This window comes from Hyperoodon ampullatus, assembly GCF_949752795.1.
Source record: "Hyperoodon ampullatus genome assembly, chromosome: 4".
In the NCBI taxonomy this organism is placed as follows: domain Eukaryota; kingdom Metazoa; phylum Chordata; class Mammalia; order Artiodactyla; family Ziphiidae; genus Hyperoodon; species Hyperoodon ampullatus.
In genome coordinates this window covers 31,995,085-32,021,550 of record NC_136917.1, presented here as the reverse complement: position 1 = coordinate 32,021,550, position 26,466 = coordinate 31,995,085, and the positions used below count along the sequence as shown (strand labels likewise).

Below are 26,466 nucleotides of genomic sequence, written 5' to 3'. Positions count from 1 at the left end.
TCCCTCCCCTCCCCCAACATCTTTTCCCTTCAACTCTGCCTGCAGGAAAATCTTCCCACCAGGGCCCCTTTTGTAAGCCCTGGATAATGATAAATTGCGACATTCCCTAAATAAGCTCAGAGTTACCAAGTGTCATTACTTGGGAGGGGTTGATGGCCAGAAACAGAACCGCACCAAGGCTAGATCAGAAGGGGATATTGTCAGGAGAGAGGGGAACCCTCAAGAAGCCAGTCATAGGAAATATTACCAAGACTCATGGGCCAGGAAATTCCTTTGTCTCGGGTCTTCTGGTGTCATCTTTCTTCCTCTGCACATCTGTTTCCATCTCGCATGAAAAACAGGCTTCTTTCTATTGACATCTTAGTCTGTTCTTACCCCAACTTCTGTTTCTACACACACTCTTGTGCTGCTCTGTCACTGTTTCAGTCCCCAGTTCCTTATGACCTTACAGTTTCTTTATCCAAATCTATCTGATCATAGTTTCTATGAGGCAAGATATCCGTTACCTCAAAATTTCAGGAGAGAATCTGATTGGCTTACCTGGGCCAAGTGCCTCTGGACTTGTCAATGGTTTGCAGGACATAGGGGGTCACCTCATGCCTGCCTAGGCCCACACCTCTTCAGGTGGAGCTGTTGGCTGGAGGTGCTTCTAAAGGAAGAGGTGTGGCTGGGGAGTCCCCCACCCCAGCACGTCTCTCACACTGTTTTTACATCCCTTGTCTCAACCCTCCCAGAAGCAGAGGATTTCTGAGGCACAGAGAGGGAAGAGAGCTTGTCCAGGGTCACACAGCAAGTTTGGAAGAGCTGAGGATAGGTTTCCTGGCCAGTAGCATCTGTTTTTTCTCTAAGCTTGAGGTAGCTGTATGTCTGAGTAAGGACGTTCCTGGTGGAATGCCAGGCTCCGAGACCCTCTGTCTCCTCCTACTATTCATCTTCTTTCAGGGTCCCCCTGGGAACCCAGGAATTCCAGGCCTCCCAGGATCTGATGGCTCTCTGGTGAGAACTAGGTTCTGGGAGAAGGAGGAAGGAGAAGTGGGGAGGCTTGGGAATTTGGATGGCATATCAGGTCTCTGACAACTTAGAATGTTTATCTCCTAGGGTCACCCAGGTCATGAGGGCCCAACAGGAGAGAAAGGGGCCCAGGTGAGTGACCTGGAGAGGGGCTGATTTGGGGATGAGGGTTGGCAGGCAGGGCCAGGAGTCAGGGGCTATTAAATGAGAAGAGAGATGAGGGCACTGGGAACATGGAGGGGGAAGAACAGGATGGCACTCATCTTATGTCCATCTCAGGGTCCAGCAGGGTCGGCAGGCCCTCCGGGCTATCCTGGACCTCGGGGTGTGAAGGTAAGTGATACTTGGGGCCTGCAGAGTTTTGTTTTGTTTTGTTTTGTTTTTGCCTGTGCTGCGTGACTAGTGGGACCTTAGTTCCCCGACCAGGCATCAAACCCAGGCCCTCGGCAGTGAAAGTGCGGAGCCCTAACCACTGGACTGCCAGGGAATTCCCTGCAGATAGGGTTGATTCATCAGCATTGACTTCTGGAAGCCAGCTCTATCAGAAACTTCTGTATGTGTGATGAGAGGAATCAGTCTGCCAGGCAAAGTGTGGTAGAAGTGACAATATATAGCTACTTTGGAGCTGAAAAGCCAAAGGGTAACAGTACAGCATGGTTGTCACCTTGTAGCTGAGAACAGTTAAACCCATTAGAGGCTGAACCCATTTCAATGTAAGCACACACATCACACCCAGGTCCAGGTCAGCACACTGTAATCAAGCAGAGGGTTGTTTTAAAGCTCAACCCCAGAGCCATACAATCTGCAAGCCCAGAAATGCTAAGACAAGCTGAGAGCTGTACTGAATAGAGATTCACTGTTGACCAAGTGCAGGGACATTGGAATTCACATCTATATGGTAGCTGAGTCCAGTTACATTGTAGCCAAGTACAGGTAGCCATTACCTGTAGTCTAAAAACAGAGTTTGATGGTAGCCAAGAGCTGGCTCCTCATATTTTTGCATTATAGACAAGCTTAGTTACACTATAACCAAGGAGGTGGTTATATTGTAGCTGGCCACAAAATCCTGTGGGTGTCCAAACTCAGCGTTCCATTGTAGCCAGGCATGGTTTTCTATATATAGTTGACGGCTATGTTGTTGCTGAGTCTAGTTACATGGTAGCCATGGCCAGAGAACAATTGTAGCCAAGCTCAGTTACATTGTGGTCAATGAATTGCCCTGTGGCTGGAGACAGTCATGCTATTGTCAAAACACACAGTTATATTGTATCCAAGTATAATTTTGTTGTAGTCACTGAGTGCGGTTAATATCGTGTCTCCCTGTGGCTGGAAACAGTCATGCTATTGTGAAAACACAGTTGTATTGTATCCAGGTACAATTTCGTTTTAGTGGCTGAGCTCAGTTACACTGTAGCCAAGTGCAGCTTTTCTTGTGGCCCAAGCCCAGAATTTGGCGTGAGCAGCATCTGGGCTTGCACTGAGCAGTCTTGCTGTAGCCAAGCACAGACTCCCCTTGTTGCCAGGCACAGAGTCGCATTGTAGCCAGCACAATGGGAAACATTCCTTTGCCTTTAGAATGCAGCCGGCGCCTGGAATGTTCATCCTCTTTCTCCTGCCAGAAGGAACTGTGGACACAGTGTCCCCGGGAGATGGGAATCAATTACTTGGAAATTTGGCCTTCCCTGCACACCCCCACACAGATGACTTTGGGAGGCTGCCAGTGGGAAGGGGCGGGGGAGAGGCAGCCTCTTGCACACAATACTAGCAGACTTTGGGGAAAGATAATTTCCTCTGGGGCTGACCCTCACCCCCCTTCCTCCAGTCTGACATCCTCTTGGGACTCTCCTGGCTGTTTCAGGGCAGGGGACTGAGTCTGGGGCCCTTCTTAAGTGGGGGGAGGGGGGACCTGAGAGCTTTTATATTTTTCAGGGTACCTCTGGCAACCGGGGCCTCCAGGGGGAGAAAGGAGAGAAGGTGAGAAGGGAGGGGATTCCTTGAGGGGGGAGCCCTAGTAATGGGGCTCTGGCTGTGTCCCTTCCCTGAAGCCCTGACATCTGATCTCTGTACTATCTTCCACCCAGGGAGAGGATGGCTTCCCAGGCTTCAAGGGTGATGTGGGGCTTAAAGGCGATTGGGTAAGATGACCTCCAGAGGAGGGGTCTGGTGGATCTGGGGGACTTGGGAAATAGAAAGAGGGGGTGAACTGGGGCAAAGACAGGAATGACAAAGGGACTGATGTCAGGAGTTCTTTTCTATTCCAGGGGCAACCCGGACCCCCAGGTCCTCGGGGAGAGGATGGTCCTGAAGGTCTGAAGGGGCAGGTGGGGCTTGTTGGTGAGGAGGGACCCCCAGGCTCAGCTGGGGAGAAGGTGAGTGGACCTGGTCACCCCCTCCAGTCTATACCCCAGACTCTAGCTGCAGGCAAGGTGTTCCCTGGCCCCTTGCCTTCTGCCCTCTGCTTTTTTTTTTTTTTTTTTTTTTGCATTTCGCGGGCCTCTCACTGTTGTGGCCTCTCCTGTTGTGGAGCACAGGCTCCAGACGCGCAGGCTCAGCGGCCATGGCTCACGGGCCCAGCCGCTCCGCGGCATGTGGGATCTTCCCGGACCGGGGCGCGAACCCGTGTCCCCTGCATCGGCAGGCGGACTCTCAACCACTGCGCCACCAGGGAAGCCCTGCCCTTTGCTGTTTTATCTCCAACTTCAGGAGGCTCTCAGCTCCTTCAGTTCCCCAGCTCAGCATTACAGAGCAATTCCATGCACATTATCTTATTTTTATCCCCATAACCACCACAGGCAACAGACATTTTTACCCCCATTTTACAGACAAGGAAACTGAGATTTGGAATTGTTGAATGAGTTGCCCAAGGACATACCCCTAGCAGGCAGGGGCCAGGACTTGAACCCATGTTTCCCCGAATCCCCCCCTCCTACCCCTGCAACCATGCCCCAGCCTTCCTGCCCCTCCCCCACTGACCTCCAAGTTGCAGTCTCTGACCTTTGTCCCATAATCTCTCTGCAGGGCAAGCTTGGGGTGCCGGGTCTCCCAGGTTACCCAGGACGTCCAGGCCCTAAGGTCAGAAGCTAGCAGGAGGGTGGTGGGCAAGGGCAGGGTTCAGAGACTGATTAACATCTGGGGGTCCAGGCTGTGGTCTGAGGGTGTGAGCTGTCCACCCCATGGGGCGTTGAAAGTGTAAGATGTGGGCTTTGGCATCAGAGAAACTTAGGCTCAAATACCCAGCCTTATCTGCTAAGTGACCTCGAGTAAGTCACACCTTACCTGCTAAATGATCTTGAACAAGTCTATTGAACCCATTTTCTCAGTTGCGAAAGGGAGATACCAGTAGTATCTACCTCATCAATTTGATTATGATAAAATTGATGATTTTGGTGGTAATAAAACTGTAGGATCCTTCTTATTTGGTATGATTGAGGTTGGTTCAAACAAAAAGTCAGTAAGGAGGAGACTCATAAAAAATACATATTTTACATATCTTGAATTAATTATAACTTAGAATGTACTTATGTAAAACTGTACATTTGGCTGCCAATGTTTTGATGAATGAGGCTATTGGTAAGACATGTCTTTCTGCCTAAACCACACCCATATTACATCACTGATGATTTATAGTTTTTTGTTACATAAAGTGGAGCAGAAACGCAAAGACACTTGGGAAGAAATCTGAGTACAGAATCCTCCTTGAGTTCCACACTTTTGGTATCTCGATCTAGCAGTTATCTTGCTCATGCCTAATTTGACAGTGGTTTTTTTTAGTGACTTCCCTTTACACTGAGTCTTTTCCATTTAACCTAGATTTTACAGATATCTTTCTTTTCCCTTTCTACATTTCATCAGTTTTTGTAAGTTTTCATCAAGTCACATGACCCCAATAGCAAGGGCAACTGACATAAACAGGTTTGGGATTAACTCAAGGTATCAAAACTAAGAGCAGAACTCAGTCTGTTGGAACAGAAATTCATGGGAGTTAGAACAAAGCCTCCTAGCCAAGACTGATCAGTGCATCTTGGGCAACAAGCAATGAATACTTTACAGGAGGCCTGATATGTTGGCTTAGTTGAGGTCAGTGTCTTCTTCAGCTTGGGTTGCTAGAATAAAAATACCTTAGACTGGGTGATTTAAACACAGAAATTTGTTCTGGAGGCCAGAAGTCTGAGATCAGAGTGCCAGCATGGTTGGATTCTGGTAGGGCTTTTCTCCTGGTTTGTAGATGAACATTTTCTGTCTTTGTCCTCACATGGGGAGAGGGAGAAGGAGAGAGAGAGAGAGAGAGAGAGAGAGAGAGAGAGAGAGAAAGAGAAAGAGAGAGAGAAAGAGAAATCTAGTCTCCTCTTCTTCTTATAAAGACACTAATCCCATTCACAAGGGCCCCACCCTCATGACCTACTTACTCCCCAAAGGCCCAACCTCCAAATATTATCACACTAGGGACTGAGGCTTCAGCATATGAATTTTGAGAGGACACAAACATTCAGTCCATAGCGCTTACTAATAATCAGCATGAATAACAAAGACAGCTAATATTTCTTGAGCACATACTATGTGCCAAGTACCTTTAAAAGAAAAAACAACCCACTTTCTATACATATCCCATTTAATCCTAACGAAAACCTTGTGAAGGAGGTATTGTTGGTATCCCCAGGCTACAAAGGAGACTGATGCTCAGAGGGGTCAATCCATTTGTCCAGGGCCACACAGTTAATTTAGTGATGGATCTAGGATTCAAAACACAGTTAGGGGTGAGAGGGGATATCAGAGCATATGATGTTTTCCCCCAGGTCAAGGGACGATGGGCAGGAAAGCAAGTACTGGAGGCAGTTAATTAACAAGTATTGAGTAAGCCACCACCATGTGCCAGGCAGTAGGGAATAAGACCAGAGCATTATGTCCTAGTCATTGAATAAGTAAACAGATGAGCAAGGTCATTTCAATACAAATATTATAGGGGGAACAAAATAGGACATGATAAACAGAGCATGACTTGAGGATGTGGTGGTCAGGATGATGGCAAAAGGCTTCTCTAAGGAGGTGATGTCTGAATGAGATTTAAATGATGAGGAGTAGCTGGCTTTGTTGGGATCTGAGAGAAGAGCATTTTAGGCAAAGGCAGCCAGTGCAAAGGCCCTGAGGCAGGAATGTACTGGTATCTGAGTAGCATTAAAGAGGCCAGTGTGGCTGGAATGGAGTGAGCAAGGGAGGGGCTGCTCACTGGGGCTGGAGGAGCCAAAGAACTTTCTGGAATCCCTGGCCTGGAAATGCCTGAAAAGAGGGGGTAGCTGAATGGGGTGAGGGGCTAACGTCACCCACTCCTCACACCCATGTCTTCTCTCTCATTCTCTTTACTCAGGGATCTATTGGCTTTCCCGGGCTCCTGGCACCATTAGGAGAAAAAGGGAAGCGGGTGAGTTGCAATCCAGGGGTCAGAGGAGAGGGAAGGGCTTGCATGAGAGGAACAGAGTGTATGGCTGTGCGTGATAGCACATGGGGCCCTAGGTGACTGTGTCTATGCCTGGAAGCACTTGTGTGCACACATATTGCCATGTGCAATGCAGGGCACATGTAGGTGATCCCACCTGGCATTACAGCAAATGTGCCTGTGTGTCTGTGTATGCATGTGCATCCCGTGTGCCTTTCAGTGCAGATTAGATGGGGTCTGGGTGCTGCAGCCTAGGGGCCTGTGACTGGGTGAATGAGGGCACCAGTTGCACGTACATTGTGTGACTATGGGCGTACATGTGTGAGGGGGTATGTCGAAGTGTGTGGAAGAATAGGGAAATACATATATGTGTGTGTTTCTGCACACCTGGGGGATTGTATATACATGCATGTGTTGTTTCGCTATGTGTGCACTGTAGCTGTGTAAATGGACATTGTGTATATGCACATGAGGGTTTGTATACTGCTGTGTTTATCAGGACCGTGTCCTCACATGAATCCATGCACATACATGTTTACACTGGATAGACACGTGTGCAAGGGACATATTACATGACAGGCTCCGAGTGTCATCTCGAAGCTGCGGTCACCCCTTGCATGCTGTGATGGCATGCAGTCATGTGTGCATACCATGCAGCTGTGATAAATAGGTGTCTGTGTGAGCAACTGTGCTTGTATGTGTGGACCTGTAGGTGCAATCATAATATAATTGGGTGCCTGTGATCTTTGCGTAGTTGCATGTGTAAGCTGTACTTATGCATGCGTGTGAATGAAAGGCTTGCAAGTGAATGTGGGGCAGACATCTTTCCAGGTCTCTGACTGGGTGCATTTGTGTGTTTGTGTCATGTATTTGCACCATCACCTTCTTCTGCTTCCCCCTCATCTAATTTATGTTCCAGGGGAAGGCTGGGCAGCCAGGCCTGGAAGGAGAGCGGGGACCACCAGTAAGAAAATGGGGGCAGGGCTGGAAGGAGGGGCTGCGAGAGGAGAAGTGGGTGGGAAGAGGGTTTGGGTTACTTCAGGTAGTCATGGTGGGGGGACCCAGAGGACTCATCCTCATCTCCTAGGCTCCCCCACCCTCTCACTTCCAATGTTTGCTTCTTTTCTATTCAGGGCTCCCGTGGAGAGAGGGGGCAACCAGGTGCCACGGGGCAACCAGGCCCCAAGGTATGGGGTGGGTGGGTGGTCAGGCCCCCCAAGCAGGCCCTCTGCCCCAGGCTCACCAAGTCCCCTCCAATACCTCCCTGTTGAGTTTGTTCTGCAGCCTGAGTCTCATTCATTCTATCCTAGGGTGATGTGGGCCAGGACGGAGCCTCTGGGTTCCCTGGAGAAAAGGTGAGTGAGTGAGTGAGTGAGTGAGTGTGTGTGTGTGTGTGTGTGTGTGTGTGATTCTGGGTAGGAGACAAGCCCAGAAGGTGGGGAGACATTATAGTGCAGAATGCAGAAAAAGCACAGCCTCTGAAGTCAGAGAGCTGTGAGTTCAAGTCTTAGCTCTGCCATTCACCTGCTGTGTGACCTTGGGTGAGTCACTTAACCTCTCTGTGCCTCAGTTTCCAACTCTATCAAATGGGAATAACCACAGTCCCCATCCCAAAGGGCTGTGGTGGTGAATGAAATGACTTCCTGTGCATAGAATGCTTGACCGCATGCCTGGCCTGCAGGAAGGATCCAACAAGCTGTTGTCATTATGTGGGACTCAGGGGCAGGCGGGAGGGATGAGTGAATGATTTCTGCTTTCATTTCAGGGCCTCCCAGGTCTGCAAGGCCCTCCTGGGTTCTCTGGACCAAGGGGTCCCCCTGTAAGTGAGCTCACCCTGCTGGGGGGGAAGGGGGAGCCAGGCAGTGGGGGGACTCCTTGTTTGTGCCTCAACTCTCTCCCACCTTGTCCCTCAGGGCCCCCAAGGGAAAGACGGGCAACGTGGGCACCCTGGACCTAGAGGAGAATTGGTGAGAAACCCTTTGATCTCTGACCCATGACCCCATTAGGCTCTCCATTTCTTCCCCTCCATGACACCTCCTTTTTTTTTTTTTTTTTTTTCATGACCCCTCCTTTTAACGTTTCTCCTCAGGGCTTCCAAGGTCAGACAGGCCCACCTGGACCAGCTGGTGTCGTGGGTCCTCAGGTCAGAGTGGACCCCACAGGTCTCCCTAGTTTTGCACCAGTTCGGGGATATTTGGGGCAGGGGGAGGTGATCTCAGGCAGACCCCCACCCCAGGCCACCTCCATTCAAGATGAGCCTTCTTCCTCTCCAGGGAAAGACCGGAGAAGCAGGGCCTCTGGGTGAGAGGGGGCCCCCAGGCCCCCCTGGATCTCCTGGTGAACAAGGTCTTCCGGGCCTGGAAGGCAGAGAGGGGGCCAAGGTGAGACCCTGCCCCGCGGGAGATCTCATCAAGTGACCCCAAAGGTCCCTCAACGTCCCCACGGCACCTCCAGGCTCAGAATCAACGCCATGGGGCAGGGGGCCCAGACTCACAGATTGAGGGGAGACGCCCTCCTCTCTGGAGTCTGACCTCCCTCCTCTGCACTCCTCCAGGGGGACCTGGGACCACTGGGACCCTTCGGGAAGGAAGGGCCACCTGGACGCAGGGGCTTCCCTGGTCCCCAAGGAGCCCCCGGGGACCCAGTGAGTATCGTTTGGAGCCCCTCCTGAATGTGTCTGGCTGGGCTGTGAAGCAGAGAAGGAAAGGGGGCCCAGGGGAGGGGCAAATGTGATAGTAAAACACTGGCTGCAGGAGGGACAGATCCGTGAACCTCAGTGGCCGGGAAGCGGGTGAGAACTCTGAGCCCCCCAGAGTGAAGACAGGACCCGGGGGCACCTCTGGGAGTCTCTCAACTGTGAATCATCCCCTCCTCAGGGACCTACTGGTTTGAAGGGTGACAAGGGCCCCCCCGGCCCCGTCGGGGCTAACGTAAGTGTAAACCCGTCTGCTGTGTGTGGGGCAGGGGGCAGGGGTCTCAGGGTTTCTGGGAAGCTGGGTATGGTCCTCATCAAGTCTGCTATTTGGGGAGCCAAACAGGTCGGGGTCACGGCCAACTCTGCCGCTCACTGGCTGGGCAGTCATGTCACTGCGCGAGCCTCAGTTTCCTTGTCTGTAAAATAGTCCCATCTCCTAGATGATCGTAAATCTGAATGAGATGATCCGTTGGGCACGTACTTACCTGCGTGCCAGACATCAGCGTTTAAAAACCTTCTTTCTCCTGGAGTTTGCTGCGATCTAGCCAGGGAGATAAGGGATCAGCCGTGATGAATGCCACAAGGCAAAATAGCGCAGAGTAAAGGGGAGAAGGGGAGAGCCGTTGAAATAGGCAGGCCAGGGAAGGCCTCCTGAGAAGGTGACATTTGAGCTGAGACCTGAAGGCGGTGAGGCAGGGGCCATGTGGGTGTCTGGGGGGAAGAGTGTGCCAGGCAGAGGGAACGGCATGTGCAAAGTCCTGAGGCTGGAGGAAGCAGTGAGCAGGGCCGTGTGGCTGGAGGGGAGTGAGCCTAGGAGATGAGAGCATAGTCGTGCAGGACCTCGTGGGCTGCCAGGAAAACCTTTTTTTTCAACAAGTGAGGTGGGAGCCCCAGAGGGATGTGGGCGGGGAGGGGAGGCACGTGCGCTGACTCAGGTGTTCACAGCGCCCTCTGGCTGCTGTCTGGGGGAATAGATTGGATGTGCTGGTAACCACCCGACTCAGGGCCTGACTGCTTGAAAACCCTCCAATAAGTGAGAATCACCACTACTGCTCTTATCCCTGACCCTTCCCCCCTGTTTTCAGGGCCCCCCTGGGGAGCGCGGTCCTGTAGGCCCAGCAGGGGGCATTGGGCTTCCTGGCCAAAGTGGAGGCCAAGGCGCTGTTGGCCCTGCAGGCGAGAAGGGGTCCCCGGTAAGTGCCTGCCCCCCATCCCCCAGGCATCCCCCAGACTCAGCCCTCTACATATCAGGAGCTCATTTCTGCCCTGGCCCCGACATACCCCTTTCCACTCCGCCCATCAGGGTGAACGCGGCCCCCGTGGTCCCACTGGCAAAGACGGGATCCCAGGGCCCCTGGGGCTTCCTGGATCTCCTGGAGGTGTGGGGCCTTCTGGCGAGGATGGGGACAAGGTGAGAGAGAGTTCATGGAAGGGGAAGGGCTGGGGGAGGATGGGGGTAGAGGGAGGCGTGGTCCTCCCTCATCCTGTTTCCTCTGCAGGGAGAAGTGGGACCCCCGGGTCACAAGGGCAGCAAAGGCGATAAGGGAGATGCGGTGAGTGGGGGGCCCCAGTGAGGGGGGTGGTCCTCGGGGAGGGGAGAGGGATGTGGAGGATGGCCAGGGGGAGGTCACGGAGCTCCCTGCCTTCATGAGACCCATCTTGACACCTGCAAGTATGAGAAGCCACTCAAGCTACCTGGAATAAAGGGGCCAACTGCACCCCCAGTTTCCCTCTGGAAATTCAGCCACAGCATCAGGGAGCCAGCTCAGTCCCTGGGTCCTGGTGGGACTTTTGGGCAAACGTCCTGATGGGCCAAACTTAGGACAGATGCTCTGTCTGGTCCCATGAGTTGGTAGCTAGGAAGACAGGGTTGGGGGAGGGAAATGCAGCTTCTTGGTGAGGGGAGTGGACAGGGGTGCAGTGACTGACATCTCTAGTGTTTCCACTCCCCCAGTCTTGAACCTGAGGGGTTTTTGACTCTATTCCCTCCTCCAGGGCCCACCTGGACCAACAGGGATACGGGGTCTTGTGGGACACCCAGGCTCCCCGGTGAGTGCTCCCAGTTTTGTGGCCATCCCCTGGATCCCCAGTGGGAAGGGACAGTGTTCTCCATGGTGACTCAGGCCCAGACCCAGCCCTGACACTGACCTACCCCTCCATGCCAACACTCAATATGAGCTCACCCCAGAATCTGACTCAATCCTGACCTCACCCCCTGAACCCATCACAACCCTAATCTCAACACTGCTTGTGACCTTAACCTCAATCCCAACTCAGACCCAATCTTCACATCCAACATTAGCCGAACCTGACCCAGTCTTATCCTTAACCCCAGTCCTGACCCACCCTCCAATGCAGACCCCAAACCCGGGCTCAAACTCTGATTCTACCTTGGCCCTAACCTCAAACCCTACCCTACATCTCCACCCCATCTGGACCTTCCCCTCACCACCTTAACTGACCTCAACTTGACCCTGACTCACCACCCAATGCAAAGTTTTTAGAAAAACTTTGACTCAACCCTTGACTTCATTCCTAATCTCTGACGCTTAACCTTCATCCCCAACTTCAAACCCAGTCCTGACCCTCTCCAAACTGAATCCCAACCCTGAGCCTCAATCCTGACTTTGACCTTGAGCCTCTCTCCAACCCTTGACGCAGACCCTAACTAACTGTGCCTTGCCCTGTCCTCCTCCCAGGGGGCAGATGGGGCTCAGGGACACCGGGGACCTCCAGGCCTCTTTGGGCAGAAAGGAGATGATGGAGTGAGAGGCTTCGTGGGGATGATTGGCCCCCGTGGCCTGCAGGTAGGTGTCTGAGTTTAGGGGTACAGCCTCTGGTCCTTCCCACTTTGTGCCCCAATTTTGCTTCTTTGTTCCACAGGGGATGCCAGGCCCTCCTGGAGAAAAGGGGGAAGTTGGAGATGTAGGGTCCATGGTATGGACAATGGGGGAAAATGGGGTGGTGGTGGTAGGGCAGGGGTGGCCATTAAACCAATTTGGGGGGGGTCACAGATCACATTGTCATTTTAAGGATCATGTGGGTTACCAGCATCAAGGGTGGTGTTTGTGATTAGTGGAGTTTTGAAGGACCATGGAGTCACTGGATACTCTTCTGACTGTCCCACAGGGTCCCCATGGAGCTCCAGGCCCTCGGGGTCCCCAGGGTCCCAGCAGATCAGAGGTGAGGACTCTGGGGGAGGGCAGGATGTCTCAGAGGTGAGGACATGGCTTGCCCAAGAAGGGGCCGTTGGGATCGCACAGTCCCAGCTGTACCCCTTGCTGTCTCTCCAGGGTCCTCCAGGGCTGCCTGGGGGAGTTGGTCAGCCTGGAGCAGTGGGCGAGAAGGTGAGAGAGAAAGAGAACAGGAGTCTGCCTGGGGTGGGGAGGCACAACCAGTCCTGCCTGGGGGTGGCTGCCAGGATGGGAACCCTCCTCACCTTCACTTTGCCTCCTGCAGGGTGAGCCAGGGGAGCCTGGAGACCCGGGACCCCCAGGAATCCCAGGCATCCCTGTGAGTGACTTTGTCCAGTGTCCCTGCACCCATCTCAGGGAATCCCTGACCCCTGGGCATCTAGGGCCACCATGACCTCTGCAGCCCTAGGTCACCCACTGACCCAGGACCTACAGGCATCCCCCGTTACCTTGATGACAGAGCCCTGAAAGGTATCAGGGTTGCTACCCAAAGTTCTCTAGGTTGTATACTGCACAAGGGTGTAGGGCTGAGGAGGCAGGTGGGGCTCAGGTCTAAACCACAAGCCCTGGCTTGGGGATGAGTTGCCCATAGGGGATCCCTTTTCTGATTCACTCCAGGGTGGCACATGGGCTAGCCCAAATTTGCCCATGACCTCTGGGCAACTAGACCATCCTGACCCCTGACTCCTATGAATCCTAGATTCCTCTGACCTCTGACCCTTGGGCAGTCTAGGCTACTCTGACCCCTAACCCCAGGAAAGCCCCAGGCCACCCAGATTCCTGAGTCCAGGTATGCTAACCCTTGACCCCTGGAGAGTCCAGGCGCCTCTGAACTCTGTTTCTGCAAAGGGGCCCAAGGGAGAAATTGGTGAAAAGGGGGATGCAGGCCCATCTGGGGCAGCTGGACCCCCGGGCAAGAAAGGCCCCCCCGGAGAGGATGGAGCAAAAGGGAACGTGGTGAGTCCTGGGGGACATGGAGGGAGAGACTCGGGGAGGAGCACATGTGCCACCTTGAACCTGCTCCCCAACTTCCAGCCAGGAGGGGGGTCCCATCCTCCAGTGTGCTGATTCCACAAGCACCCCGGAACATGGCTGAGTGAATGAATGGTTGAATGAAAGAATGAATCAATATAAAAATGGAGTGGTTACATGTCATTGCAGTAGGGGAAACTTGGTTCCACACTGAGTTGTTCCAACAATGCTGGAAAGGTCAAGGTTGAGACTCATGCTGGGTCAGAGTTGGCTGATGAAGGATTTGCCATCAGGGCAGAGGTGGAGCCCCTCCCACCATGGCGATGGGGCTCGGGGTTAGGAGGGACCTTGATTTGAATCTCACCACCCCACCACTTGCCGAGTCCTTTCTCTGAGGTCAGTTCTATCTGTGAGTCCTAAGCCTAGAGGATGCAGTGAGATGATGCATGGAACATACTTAGCTCACGTTAAACACGAGAATGTTCCTTCTACCAGGGCTGGGATTTTGTGTTTTGTTCACCAGTGTATCCCAGCAACCAGAACTGTGCCTGGGCACAGTTAACTGAATGAATGAATGAACACTCCATCATTCAGAGATATAATTATCCATCATTCTGTGTTCCAGGGCCCCACAGGGCTCCCAGGAGACCTAGGCCCCCCCGGAGACCCTGGGGTTTCGGTGAGTGTGACCCCCTCCTTATTCGAAAGCCCAGCATATTCTCTATTCTGTTCCCATCTCCACAACGCCCCCACACACCTGGGCAAGGTCGATGGAGAAAATAACCTTCACTTTCCTCCAAACCTCACCCCTAAATTCTCATGTACCCCCATGACCCCTTCCGACTTTGTTCCTCCCACCACAGGGTCAAGACGGCCCCCCAGGGGAGAAGGGAGACCCTGGAGAAGTGGGGGGACAGGTGAGTAGGGGAACAGGGGATGTGGTGCATGAAGAAGGGGGTCGGGGCTGGTGGGTGGGTGAATTGGGGGGGTCAGGAGAGTGGGTTAATGAGGTACCCAGGGCCCTTGTAGACGCACCTGCTTTGCCTCTCTGGGGCCTCACCGTGAATGTGAGTAGCTTGAGGGTAGAGGCGGGAGATGGCTGGTGCTGGGTCATATGTGGGGAAGGCTGTCTTCGCATCAAAGGCAGCCTGATGGGGACGTATGTATACGTATAACTGATTCCCTTTGTTATAAAGCTGAAACTAACACACAGTTGTAAAGCAATTCTACTCCAATAAAGATGTTAAAAAAAAAAAAAGGCATCCTGAAACCGTCATCCTCAACTACCCTGCTGGTTATAATCTCCATAGGGTCCACCTGGTGCTTCTGGGGAACCCGGTCCCTCTGGGCCCCCTGGCAAAAGGGTGAGTGATGAGTACCCCACCACCACCTCCTGGCTGCCCTGGCTCCAAATTTGTTCCATTCACTCTCACAGCCCCCCGCTCCCCCCTACAAACGCCCCACTCTTCCCCAGAGCACCCACTCACCTCACAGCCCCCCACTCACACTTTCTCCCCTAAGGGTCCTTCTGGTCACATGGGTCGAGAAGGCAGAGAAGGGGAGAAAGGTACCAAGGTGAGTGCCCCTGCCAAGGGGTGGGGGGTCCTTATCCTGACCTGTCAGCCAACAGTTGGGCCATCAGAATGGGGAGAGGCCTGGGACACCACGGGTGCTCCAGTTCCGCCCCCCTCCCTGCTGGTTCTTGGCTGGCGGGTCGGGAGGCAGCCACCCCCTGACTCTCTCTGCCCCCTCCCTTGCCCCTGTCCTTTTCAGGGGGAACCAGGTCCTGACGGGCCCCCAGGGAGGACAGGCCCAGTGGGGACTCGAGGGCCCCCTGGGCGTGTTGGGCCTGAGGGTCTTCGAGGGATCCCCGGCCCTGTGGTGAGTGGGGTGGGAACAGGCACAGGGTGGGGGGGTGGGATACTGCCTTCCTTATGTGCTCCCATCCTGTAATTTCTCACCATAGTTAGGAGGAGCTGACCCTGGTGGGCAGTGGGACATCCACATTGAGTTCTGGCAGAGTTCAGCCCCCCATGTTCTGCTTTGCCCTAGGGTGAACCAGGCCTCCTGGGACCTCCTGGACAGTTGGGCCCTCCTGGCCCCCTGGTAAGAGACTTCTTTGTCCCTGAGGTCCCAGCCCTGGGAACCACACTGGGCATCCAGTGACCATCTAGTGACCATGGGTGCTGATGCTGCAGACTCACCACTCATTGACTATCCATCTGATGGTCAACCCTGACCATCTATACTAACCATCTCTTCTGATCACTCATCTCAATGGTCTACACTGACCATCCACACTGACCCTTCGTCTTGATGGTCTACACTGACTATCCACACTGACCCTCTATCTTCATGGTCTACATTGACCAAACAGACCACCTATCTTAATAGCCTACACTGACCATCTACATTGATGTTGACCACTGACCATCCAAGTTGGCCATCTTCCAACAAACCCCTTCATTCATCTCTCATCATCCCTCCTCTTTCTTGACCATCATCCCCATGACCACTTCCCTGGTAATTCCATTTGAAACCTGGGTAATTTCCCATGTGACCATCCCCCAATCACTCACATGGACCTTGAGGCTTTCTGTTTGAGACTCACCAACTGACCCCTAACTCTCCTTCCAGGGGCCCTCTGGCCTCCCAGGGCTGAAGGGAGATGCTGGCCTCAAGGGGGAAAAGGTAAGGATACCTCCTTCCATTATTCTCCTCCCCCACTTACTCCCCTCTCCTGCACCCTTACCTCCCTCTGTAGCCAGAGGGCTAGGAGATCGGAGTCTCCTCTGTTCCCAAACTCACTACTCCAAGGCTCTAGGAGAAAAATCTCCCAATCCCCCGCCTGCACTTCTTCCCCAACATGTGCCTCTTTTTTTTTTTTTTTTTTTTTTTTGCGGTACGCGGGCCTCTCACTGTTGTGGCCTCTCCCATTGCGGAGCACAGGCTCCGGACGCGCAGGCTCAGTGGCCATGGCTCACGGGCCCAGCCACTCCACGGCATGTGGGATCTTCCTGGACTGGGGCACGAACCCCTGTCCCCTGCATTGGCAGGCAGACTCTCAACCACTGCGCCACCAGGGAAGCCCCCACATGTGCCTCTTTTATCCTCCAGGGCCACATCGGATTAATTGGTCTCATTGGCCCCCCTGGGGAGGCTGGTGAGAAAGGGGATCAGGGTTTGCCAGGAGTGCAAGGCCCCCCTGGCCTCCAGGGAGAACCTGTGAGTGTGTGTCCTGCCTCGAGTGGGCAGGTTGTGTTCAGAGGGTGGTGGGGAGGCAGAAGTGGGGCTTGTTTGGAGACTGTGGGTGTGGGGATTTGGGAAGCCTGGGTCTAGAATAATAGGGGTTGTGTCTGGAGAAAATGGGGGACTCTCTCTGGGGACTTGAAGGTTGAAGTCTGCATCTGGGGTTTGGGGTCTTCTTTGGATGGAACTGGAAGCCTGTCTGGGGGATGTGTCTGGACCATAGGGATGAACCCTACCAATGATGACTCTGATGTCCTTTCTCCAGGGTTCCCCTGGTCCCATCGGCTCTCTGGGCCACCCTGGACCCCGAGGTGTGGTGGTGAGTATGAGGGATTTGTGGGGTGGGGTCACCTTGTTGGGCCAGCCAGGACTCCGGCTCTCCCTGTCTCTACCCCACAGGGTCCTCCAGGACAGAAAGGCTCAAAGGGGTCCCTGGTGAGTACTCACTGTTCCCTTGGGCTCCCACATGCCAGCTTCCCAGCCCCCTTCACTGCGCCAGAACCCTCAGGGCCTTTGCATTCATTCATTTATCTATTCAGTCAGGCAGGCATTCAACAAGTATTTCTTCAACACCTACCATTGTATTTCATCAAATCTAAGATGCCATCCAGTGTAAGATGAGCCATTATTTTATAAACTGCTACGGAAGAAAACAGTTCTACCAAGTAAACTATGACTTGTCACAGATGTTAAGATGATGACTTCAGAGATGTTCACATATAGAAGGAACATTTGCAGTTTATGCTTGGTGCTGAAAATTGCATGTCCTTACCCCCAGTGCTGTGTGTGTGTGTGTGTGTGTGTGTGTGTTGGCAGGCAGTGGTCTCCATCGACAGAGTTCACACCCAAATGACTTCTCCCTACAGGGATCCCAAGGTCCCCGCGGAGACACTGGACCCCCAGGTCCCCCCGGCCCCCAGGTGAGTTACCCAGGGACTATGTTGGAGTGTGTCCCCCTTGGGTCCCTCAGTGCCCAGAACTGGGCGGAACACCAAGTGTTCAGGGGGTGCAGGTGGGGTGGGAGGTGGCCCAAAAGCTGAAGGAGGATCTGGGCTGTGTGTAGGGCGTTGGGGAGGACATCCATGGGGGCTCTGACCGTATCTCGTAGGTCCATCTCTCCCGGCCTTTCTCTGTCTCTATCTCAAACACTTGTTTCACTATTTTATCTTCGTTTCTCTGTTCCGGGCGCCCCCTCTCTCTGTCTCTCTCTGTCCTTGTCTCTCTCTCTCTCCTTTGCCTGACTTTGTGGTTCTGTCTCTTTTTATCCTCTCCCCATCTCTGAGCCTTTCTGTCTCTCTCCTTCCCGTGTCTCCCTCTGTTTCTGACTGTCTATCTCCCCCGTCCCTGTCTCTATCTCTCCCTCCCCTTTCTCCTCTCCCCCTACCCCTGTGTCTTTCTGCCCCCCACGTCTTTCATTTCTGCCCCTCTCTCTCTGTCTCTTCCTCCTGTGTCTCTGATCTCCTCTTCTCCTCCATCCCCACCTCCACCCAGGGTCCGTCTGCGGAGCTGCACAGGCTGCGCCGGCGCCGGCGCTCGGTCCCGGGCCCAGGAGTCCCGGAGGGCGGCCTGGAGGAGGTGCTGGCCTCGATCACATCGCTGAGCTTCGAGCTGGAGCAGCTGCGACGCCCTCCGGGCACGGCTGAGAACCCGGGCCTCGTGTGCGGCGAGTTGCACCGCAACTACCCGCATTTGCCCGACGGTGAGGTTCCGTCCCTCCCCCGGCGGGCGGGGAGCCTTGGGGTCCGCCCGGCTCATCCGCCCTACCTGGCTCTGCGGCAGGGGAATACTGGATTGACCCCAATCAGGGCTGCGCGCGGGATGCGCTCAGGGTTTTCTGCAACTTCACGGCGGGAGGAGAGACCTGCCTTTACCCAGACAAGAAGTTTGAGACCGTGAGTACCTCTGGGGGTGAAGTGGGAGGTGGTGGTGGTGGAAGGAGGGACCAGACTCTGGAAACCGTTTCATTCATACCCTGTCCACACACACACACCAGGCGTTGACTGGGACTTTATTTTTCCGTCAACTAACATCTGTTGAGCACCTACTATATGCCAACTCCTTGAAATGCTGGGGTTATAGCAGAGAATCCAAAAACAAAAAAACAAAAAAACAAACTGCTTTGCTTTTATGGAGCTCATTTTCTATGGAGAAAGACAGATAAGAAAATCTAGTAAAGAAATCAATAATGATGGAGAACCTTGAAATAGCAGGTATGTGTGCCAGCCCTAAGCGCTTGGCTGCATTAACAACCACCAATGTGGCCATTCTGTTATCATCCCTAAAATAGATAACCAACAAGGACCTACTGTGTAGCACAGGGAACTATACTTAATATTTTGTAATAACCTATAAGGGGAAAGAATCTGAAAAAAATAGATATGTATGTATGTATAACTGAATCACTTTTCTGTAACCTGAAACTAACACAACATTGTAAATCAACTATACTTCAATTAAAAAAATACAATTTTGTTATCATCCCCCAGACAGGGAAACTGAGGCACAGAGAGGGACAAGATTACCCACGACAGTCTGGCTCTTGTCCCAGCCCTTATCCACGCTCTATTGTGCCTCCTAACCTGCTGTCTTATAGGCCCCATGGGCTCCCTGCCCTCCACCTGGTTCCCCAGAAATCCTGGGGTTCTCCATCAGGGAGCCCTGAGCCTAACAGCCTCTGACACCAAGCACCAGGCTTAGCTATAGAGGGCAGTGGGTGAGCAGTGAGCTTCTGGACCCTGGACTGATCAGACTGGAATCCAGATCTGTCACCTCAGTTTTTTCATCTGTAAAGTGGGGTTCAAGAAAATATCTACCTCATAGGGTGGTTGTGCCATTGAGGTGCCAACGAACATATCAGGGGACACTGATTGAACACTGACTATGTGCGTCGCTGTGTTAATACCTCTACTGCAGGTAAAACACGCTGTCAGCACAGGCCTGCAAAAGTACCCAATAATGTCCTTCTTATTTATTCTTATTTTTTACTGGTCAGAGCCCTGGTTTCGTGGGAACTCAGATACCCTAGTGGATGCAAATTTAGATGAGCTCACCCCCACCCAATTTATGGGGGCTTGAGGGCAGGGCTTGATCTCTAAACAGTTGCTGACACCTGAGGCCTGATCTCTCACCAGCTCATCTTCCTTCTGCCCAGAGAGAGGCTGGGGCAGGGAGTGAGGAACATTCTTGGTTTGTGTTCCCCAGACACAGACCCTGAGATGAGGGTTTGACAAGGGCAAGTCATTTATTTAGGAGGTGATCCCAGGAGGGGTAAGTGAGAGGGGCCAGGGGAGGCAGCCAATAAGGGGTGTGCTGTTAAAACATCACATTGGACAACCAAGTCTCAGTTCCACTGGGGACTTCCAGGAGACAGTGTAGGCTAGGCTCCTGGGAGCTGTCCCCCACCTCGGGGAGAGGGAGCCGGGGCATTTATCCACCAGCTCTCATCAATTATTGGTGGAGGCTGCCTCAGAAGGCGGGAACCACCCAGCCTCTTGGGTCTGTCCTGTGCACCAGCCAAGTCCAGTCCAACAGTCAGAGAACAGACTGAGAGTCCCTGATATTTGCAGTCAGTAGATTTCATTGTGGGGAGGTAAATGCAGAAAGGACATGGTGGCCCCCTGGGGCACCTGCTACACCCTCCCCTCCATCCCCCAGGTGAAACTGGCCTCCTGGTCCAGAGAAAAGCTGGGAAGCTGGTATAGCACATTCCGCCGAGGGAAGAAGGTGAGTTGCCCTGGAGGCCAAGGTGGGGATGGTATAAAAATTGGTGGGAACCAGCATGGGAATTGGAGGAAGTGAGATGAATAGGATAGAATCACTTTGCCTTCCTGATGATCACAGCATCAGATGTATGATAGGGCAAACACAGGTCATGGTGGCGATCCAGAGGCAGTGCTGGAAGGACCTGAAGGCTTCCCGGTAGAAGTCACAGCTCAGCTGAGGTCTAAGGAATAAATTGGGTTGCAAGTTTGGGAGGACAAGGCATAGTGTTCCAGGCAGATGGAACAGGATATACAAAGGCCTAGAGTCAAGAGAGGGCCTGGTAAATATAAAGAAAACGTGCTCTAGAGAGTGTGGGGGGGAATGTGGTAGGAGAAGAGGCTGAGGAGGTGGGTGTGAGCTAGACCCACTTTCTCAGAAAGATCTATGAGCAGTAGGGGGCCATGGAATGTTTTTAAGTGAGGGAGGCACCGAGATTAAATCTCTGTGATAGAAAAATGCCTCTGAGCTGCTGGTGGTGGTGATGGGGAAATTGGAGGCTGGGAGACCCAGAAGACTGATGTGTTGGTCCAAGAGAGCAAGGAAGGGACCAGGCTGGAGCTGGTGCTATGGGGATGGAGAGGAGGGCATGGCTTAGAACAACCTCTAAGAGGGCAAGTCAGTACGACCTAGTAATTGATGAGATGACAAGTCAACTGATGAGATGGCACGTGAATAGGACCTATCAATAGTAATTGATGAGGTCAGTAATTGATGAGATGAGTAATTGATGAGATGGAGGGGAGGGAAGAGATAGGGATGACACCCAGGTTCCTGGTTTGAGGGACTGATGTCTAGTGAGGTTCTGAGATATGTAAATGGGAAGAAGGTCAGGTTTACGGGATGGAGTGGAATCTTGGGTTCATTTGAGATTTGTTTATGTAACATATATGTGTATGCTAAACATTGGGAACATAGCACCAAAGAAAAGCTCCTAACTTCATGAAGTTGATATTCTACTGGGAATATGACCAAGGAAGCCGACAGACAATAACCAAGGAAACAAAGCTATCATATAATGTCAGGGGGTATCTTGGTTTGGGTTCCCCTGAAACAGACCCTGAGGCAAAGACTCAATTGCAAGGGATTTATCTGGGACGTGATTCCAGAAGACATCAGTTGTGGAACATGAAATAGTATAGGGAAGAGAAGGAAGCCAGGACACGTTACCAAGCCAGTTATCTCAAGCCAGTGATAAGTTAATAATATATTTTATGTAACCCAATATATCCAAAATATTGTCATATCAATATAAAGATTATTGAGGCATTTTAAACTTTTCCCCTCTGAGTTCTTCAGAGTCTGGTGCATATTTTATATTTATAGCACATCGTAATTTGGACACTAACTTTCCTTGGAAGTACTTAGGTTGCATAAAACTTGCAGTTGAAAAAGTAGATTCACATCCTCAAGTTGGTCCAAACCTCAGTTTTCTGATAAATGGATTGAAGCTCAGTCATTAGTTATCAATTAACATTACAAGTTTTAAATTAAATAATTAAATAAAAAATTAAAATTTAAATGGATGGACCTAGAGATTATCATACTAAGTGTAGTAGGTCAGACAGAGAAAGACAAATATATGATATCACTTACATGTGGAATCTAAAAAAAATGATACAGATGAACTTATTTACAAAACAGAAATAGACTTACAGACATAGAAAACAAACTTACAGTTACCAAAGGGAAAAGGGGAGGGAGGGATCAATTAGGAGTTTGAGATTAACAGATACATACTGCTATATATAAAATAGATGAACAATGAGGACCTACTGTATAGCACAGGGAACTATATTCAATATCTTGTAATAACCTATAATGGAAAAGAATCTGAAAAATAATATATATATGAGTAGATGTGTATATATATATACACACACACAAATAACTAAATCTTTTCACTGTAAATCTGAAAATAACACGACATTGTAAATCAACTCTACTTCGGTTTTTAAAAAATGAGTGCCAACAGAAAAAAATTAAAATTTAAATAAAGTTTTGAAAACTTTCTCAGTCTCACTGGCTGCATTTCAAGGGCTCAGTAGCCACACGTGCCTAGGGGCTGGCAAGAGAACCATGGACGGCCGGATGGCTGGTGGGGCTGATAAAGATGAGGACATGGTAGGGCGCACAGGTCTGCAGTGGGTGGAGATCCTGGGAGGTGGGTACCTCAGAAAGAGTAGAGGCGAATGGAGCACCCTCACCTCCCCTTTGTCCCACCTCCAGTTCTCCTACGTGGATGCTGATGGGGCCCCGGTGAGTGTGGTACAGTTGACCTTCCTGAAGTTGCTGAGTGCCACAGCCCGCCAGAGCTTCACATACTCCTGCCAGAACTCGGCCGCCTGGCTGGACGAAGCTGCAGGAGACCATGGCCGCTCTGTCAGTTTCCTTGGGACCAACGGGGAGGAGCTGTCCTTCAACCAGACGGCAGCAGCCACCATCACTGTCCCCTATGATGGCTGCAGGGTAAGGTGGGGGGAGGTGAGGGGCTGGCCAGAGCAGGGCAGGAGGCTGTGGCTGCCCTCCCCCTGACTCAGCATCCGTGTCTTCCCACGGTCAGCTCCGGAAGGGACAGACGAAGACCCTCTTCCAGTTCAGCTCTTCCCGAGTGGGATTTCTGCCCTTATGGGACGTGGCGTCCGCTGACTTTGGCCAGACGAACCAGAAGTTTGGGTTTGAACTGGGCCCCGTCTGCTTTAGCAGCTGAGAGCTTCAGGGGTGGGAGGGACAATGAGGGAGCCCCAGGTGGGGCACATTTGGTGCTGAGGCTTTGAAGCCATCATATTTATCGTCTCCTGGGACTGTGGAGCCAGGGGAGAGTCTGCTCATCACGGTCAAACCGTATTCCTTCTCCATTTCCGGGGGTCTGGAGGCTGGACTCCCCTGGCCCATGAGTCCCATTTCCCTGCACTTCACCCCAGCTGGCATAACTGTAGTCTGGCTCTTTGTCCCCTTGATGCTCACGCGATGCTCAACTCCCTCCCCCGACCCCCATGCAATGAACTTCTAACTCAGAGCTGATGAATGCCCCCCCATGCCTGCCTCCCACCCCTCAGTCAGTGCTCTCAACAAACACCCTTTGGTGCTACCTTCTGCATAGTTAAGCACTGGATGTCTCCTGATCCCAGGCTGGGACCCCTCCACTCATTCCTATTTTCAGGTGGGTTCACAGTGAAGGAACTGAAGTCAGACTACAGAGGGAAGTGGGACTTCCCTGGACTGAGCTGTGTGTTCCTTCTGCTGCCTCAGCCCAGCTAGCTCTGAATACGGCTTCCCCCCAGTATCTCCCCAAATGCACCTTGCCATGCCAGATGGTTTGGGGAACATGATGGTGGGGGGTAAATCAGGATCCTAATGGTGCTGCCCTATTTATACCTGGGTCTGTATTAAAAGGGAAAACCCCCTCTGTTGTATATTTAATCTGCTTCTTCCTTAGGGAAGGCTGGGATATGATGAGAGAGATTCTAGCATGATCTTCCTGCCCGCCCCCCCGCTCTGCCCCAGGCCATAGGGCATAATTGGCATCTCAAGTCTGAGAATAAACCAGTGAACTGTGTCCCTGTCTGCCTTTCATCTGATGCTGGCCATATCTCTCTTAGGGTCAGGCTCTTGTCTCACCGAAGGAATCTGCCACCACTTGTCTTAATAATTGAGTCTTTTGGTAGAGGTAGCTTTGGGGGTCGGGGAACCTAATTATAATGGGATTCACTGGAAGTGATGGGCCTGTTTATTAACTTAGGCTGCTGGAGGAAAAGTTGAAAAACTAGCCAGATCTCTAAGAGAGCAGATCTTAAACGTTCTCAGGACAAAAAAGAAATGGTAAATATGTGACGTGATGGAGGTGTTAGCTAATGCTATGGTGGTAAATCTTTTTGCCATATATAAGTGTATCAAATCAACATGTTATATACACTTTAAACATCCACAATGTTATATGTCTATTATATCTCAATAAAGCTGGGAAAAATTGTGAACCTATTAGGAAGACATTTAACTTTAAAAAAGAAAATAGCCAGATCTCCATGTTGACCTTGATTGGTCTTGGAATCACTGCCTGAGCTGAGGGGATGTATCAAGAGGCGACATGGAATGTGGTTTTGGTTTGAGATAAAATTACTAGGGGTCAAAGGTTTGGGTGGCAGGTCAAGGGAGTGAGTTGGGGGTGAAGAGAATTGAATTATGAGTTGACCCTTGTGGTGAGTTGGAGGTTAGGTGTTAAGGGTAGGTTAAATTACATTGAAGTGGGTTGAAGATAAGTTGAGTTGGAGGGTGGTTTGAAGTGTGTTGAATCAGTTTGGGGATCTGTTGAATTGGAGGTTGGAATGATGAGTGGATTGCATTAAGTGTTTGGAATTGGATATTGGGTTGAATTGAATTAGGGTTGATTTAAGAAGTAGAATGAACTGAGTAGAGGTAAAGTAGGGGTTACTATGAATATAGGGTAGGGATTGCCAGTGTGGTAAGTTAAGATGTGATCAGTTAAGATGAGAGTTGGGTTTGGGGTGACTTGAATTTGGGGTTAGATGTTGGGTTGACGGTTTTAAAAAACAGATTTATTGAGATATAATTCACATACCATATAATTCACCCATTTAAAGTGTATAATTAAATGGTTTTTAGGGTATTCACAGACTTGTGCAACCATAACCACAATCAATTTGGAACATTTTCGTCACCTCAGAAAGAAATCCCATATCTGTTAGCAGTCACCCATCATCTCCTCCAAACCTCTCGGTGGTAGGAAACCACTAATCTTTCTGTCTCTGTGGATTTGCCTATTCTCCACATTTCATATAAATGGAATCATACAGTATGTGGTCCTTTATGTCTGGCTTCTTTCATTTAGCATAATAATGTCACAGTTCATGCTGCAGAATGCATCAGAACTCCATTCCTTGTTATTGTTGAACACTAATTTACTGCATTTTTGTTTATCCATTCAGCACTTGATAGACATTGTTGAGTTAGGAGTGATGGAGGGCTGGTGTGAGTTAAGTTGGATCAGGTGGGATTTGTGGGTAGAGGTAGCAGGTTGGAGTGAATTGCCTCCCTCAAACCCAGGGCTTGGGACTTCCCTGGTGGCGCAGTGGTTAAGAATCCACCTGACAATGCAGGGGACATGGGTTTGAGCCCTGGTCCCAGAAGATCCCACATGCCGCGGAGCAACTAAGCCAGTGCGCCACAACTACTGAGCCTGTGCTCTGGAGCCCGTGAGCCCCAACTACTGAGGCTGCATGCCACAACTACTGAAGCCCGTGTGCCTAGAGCCCGTGCTCCGCAACAAGAGAAGCCCGCGCACCACAACGAAGAGTAACCCCTGCTCGCCGCAACTAGAGAAAGCCCGTGCGCAGCAACAAAGACCCAATGTAGCCAAAAATAAATAAATAAATTTATTTAAGAAAACCCCCAAAACCAGAGCTTACTCTGCTATTCCTGCCAGCAGCCCTCTAAGGCCACCTGAATACTTTCTCTGGATTCCTTTATTCATTCCATAAATGTTACTAAGAGTTCTAACTCTGTGAAGAATATTGGTGCCCAGAGGTTAATCAATGAGTTCATCCCTTTATTCACTTATTCATTTGTTTAGCTCTATTGAGTGTGTACTCAGCACTAGGCATTGCTCCAGATGCCGGGGATAGAAGAAGGATGCTGTATCTGCCCCTCAGGATCTTACTCCTGAGGAAAACAGATTATACACAAATCTCTATGTAATGTGACTTCAGGTAGTATTAATTGTTGTGAAGGAAAATCAAAGTTACATGGAGAGTGATGGAGTCGGGGGCTTATTTGAAATAGGTTAGTCAGAGGCTTTGCCGAGGAGCTGGTATTTTAGCAGAGACCTGAAGGATGAGGGAAGAACCAAGTGGAGTCTTTTTTTTTTTTTTTTTTTTTTTGCCGTACGCGGACCTCTCACTGTTGTGGCCTCTCCTGTTGTGGAGCACAGGCTCCGGACGCGCAGGCTCAGTGGCCATGGCTCACGGGCCCAGCCGCTCCGCGGCATGTGGGATCTTCCAGGACCGGGGCACGAACCCGTGTCCCCTGCATCGGCAGGTGGACTCTCAACCACTGCGCCACCAGGGAAGCCCCAAGTGGAGTCTTTTTTTTGGCCGAGTGGCTTGAGGGATCTCAGTTCCCTGACCAGGGACTGAACT

At 51.5% G+C, this 26,466-nt stretch overlaps 1 protein-coding gene across 2 annotated transcripts in view; it reads left to right on the top strand.

The window, feature by feature from the left end:
• COL5A3 (collagen type V alpha 3 chain) overlaps nucleotides 1-23,021 on the top strand; it is a gene marked incomplete at both ends in the record, with an annotated part of 37,437 nt that extends 14,416 nt beyond the window's left edge. For both annotated transcript variants that reach the window (XM_079701741.1, XM_079701740.1), the window contains 43 exons: nucleotides 943-996; nucleotides 1,099-1,143; nucleotides 1,291-1,344; nucleotides 2,941-2,985; nucleotides 3,093-3,146; nucleotides 3,273-3,380; nucleotides 4,030-4,083; nucleotides 6,374-6,427; nucleotides 7,362-7,406; nucleotides 7,576-7,629; nucleotides 7,753-7,797; nucleotides 8,208-8,261; nucleotides 8,356-8,409; nucleotides 8,532-8,585; nucleotides 8,716-8,823; nucleotides 8,997-9,086; nucleotides 9,319-9,372; nucleotides 10,223-10,330; nucleotides 10,441-10,548; nucleotides 10,637-10,690; nucleotides 11,133-11,186; nucleotides 11,837-11,944; nucleotides 12,021-12,074; nucleotides 12,267-12,320; nucleotides 12,431-12,484; nucleotides 12,597-12,650; nucleotides 13,181-13,288; nucleotides 13,929-13,982; nucleotides 14,167-14,220; nucleotides 14,614-14,667; nucleotides 14,825-14,878; nucleotides 15,077-15,184; nucleotides 15,356-15,409; nucleotides 15,941-15,994; nucleotides 16,421-16,528; nucleotides 16,818-16,871; nucleotides 16,952-16,987; nucleotides 17,419-17,472; nucleotides 18,044-18,251; nucleotides 18,332-18,444; nucleotides 20,207-20,275; nucleotides 22,541-22,780; nucleotides 22,875-23,021. In XM_079701741.1, the coding sequence (XP_079557867.1) occupies nucleotides 943-996; nucleotides 1,099-1,143; nucleotides 1,291-1,344; nucleotides 2,941-2,985; nucleotides 3,093-3,146; nucleotides 3,273-3,380; nucleotides 4,030-4,083; nucleotides 6,374-6,427; nucleotides 7,362-7,406; nucleotides 7,576-7,629; nucleotides 7,753-7,797; nucleotides 8,208-8,261; nucleotides 8,356-8,409; nucleotides 8,532-8,585; nucleotides 8,716-8,823; nucleotides 8,997-9,086; nucleotides 9,319-9,372; nucleotides 10,223-10,330; nucleotides 10,441-10,548; nucleotides 10,637-10,690; nucleotides 11,133-11,186; nucleotides 11,837-11,944; nucleotides 12,021-12,074; nucleotides 12,267-12,320; nucleotides 12,431-12,484; nucleotides 12,597-12,650; nucleotides 13,181-13,288; nucleotides 13,929-13,982; nucleotides 14,167-14,220; nucleotides 14,614-14,667; nucleotides 14,825-14,878; nucleotides 15,077-15,184; nucleotides 15,356-15,409; nucleotides 15,941-15,994; nucleotides 16,421-16,528; nucleotides 16,818-16,871; nucleotides 16,952-16,987; nucleotides 17,419-17,472; nucleotides 18,044-18,251; nucleotides 18,332-18,444; nucleotides 20,207-20,275; nucleotides 22,541-22,780; nucleotides 22,875-23,021 (3,243 nt within the window). The remainder of the gene's footprint in view (nucleotides 1-942; nucleotides 997-1,098; nucleotides 1,144-1,290; nucleotides 1,345-2,940; nucleotides 2,986-3,092; nucleotides 3,147-3,272; nucleotides 3,381-4,029; nucleotides 4,084-6,373; nucleotides 6,428-7,361; nucleotides 7,407-7,575; nucleotides 7,630-7,752; nucleotides 7,798-8,207; nucleotides 8,262-8,355; nucleotides 8,410-8,531; nucleotides 8,586-8,715; nucleotides 8,824-8,996; nucleotides 9,087-9,318; nucleotides 9,373-10,222; nucleotides 10,331-10,440; nucleotides 10,549-10,636; nucleotides 10,691-11,132; nucleotides 11,187-11,836; nucleotides 11,945-12,020; nucleotides 12,075-12,266; nucleotides 12,321-12,430; nucleotides 12,485-12,596; nucleotides 12,651-13,180; nucleotides 13,289-13,928; nucleotides 13,983-14,166; nucleotides 14,221-14,613; nucleotides 14,668-14,824; nucleotides 14,879-15,076; nucleotides 15,185-15,355; nucleotides 15,410-15,940; nucleotides 15,995-16,420; nucleotides 16,529-16,817; nucleotides 16,872-16,951; nucleotides 16,988-17,418; nucleotides 17,473-18,043; nucleotides 18,252-18,331; nucleotides 18,445-20,206; nucleotides 20,276-22,540; nucleotides 22,781-22,874) is intronic.
• Between the last annotated feature and the right edge of the window lie 3,445 nt (nucleotides 23,022-26,466).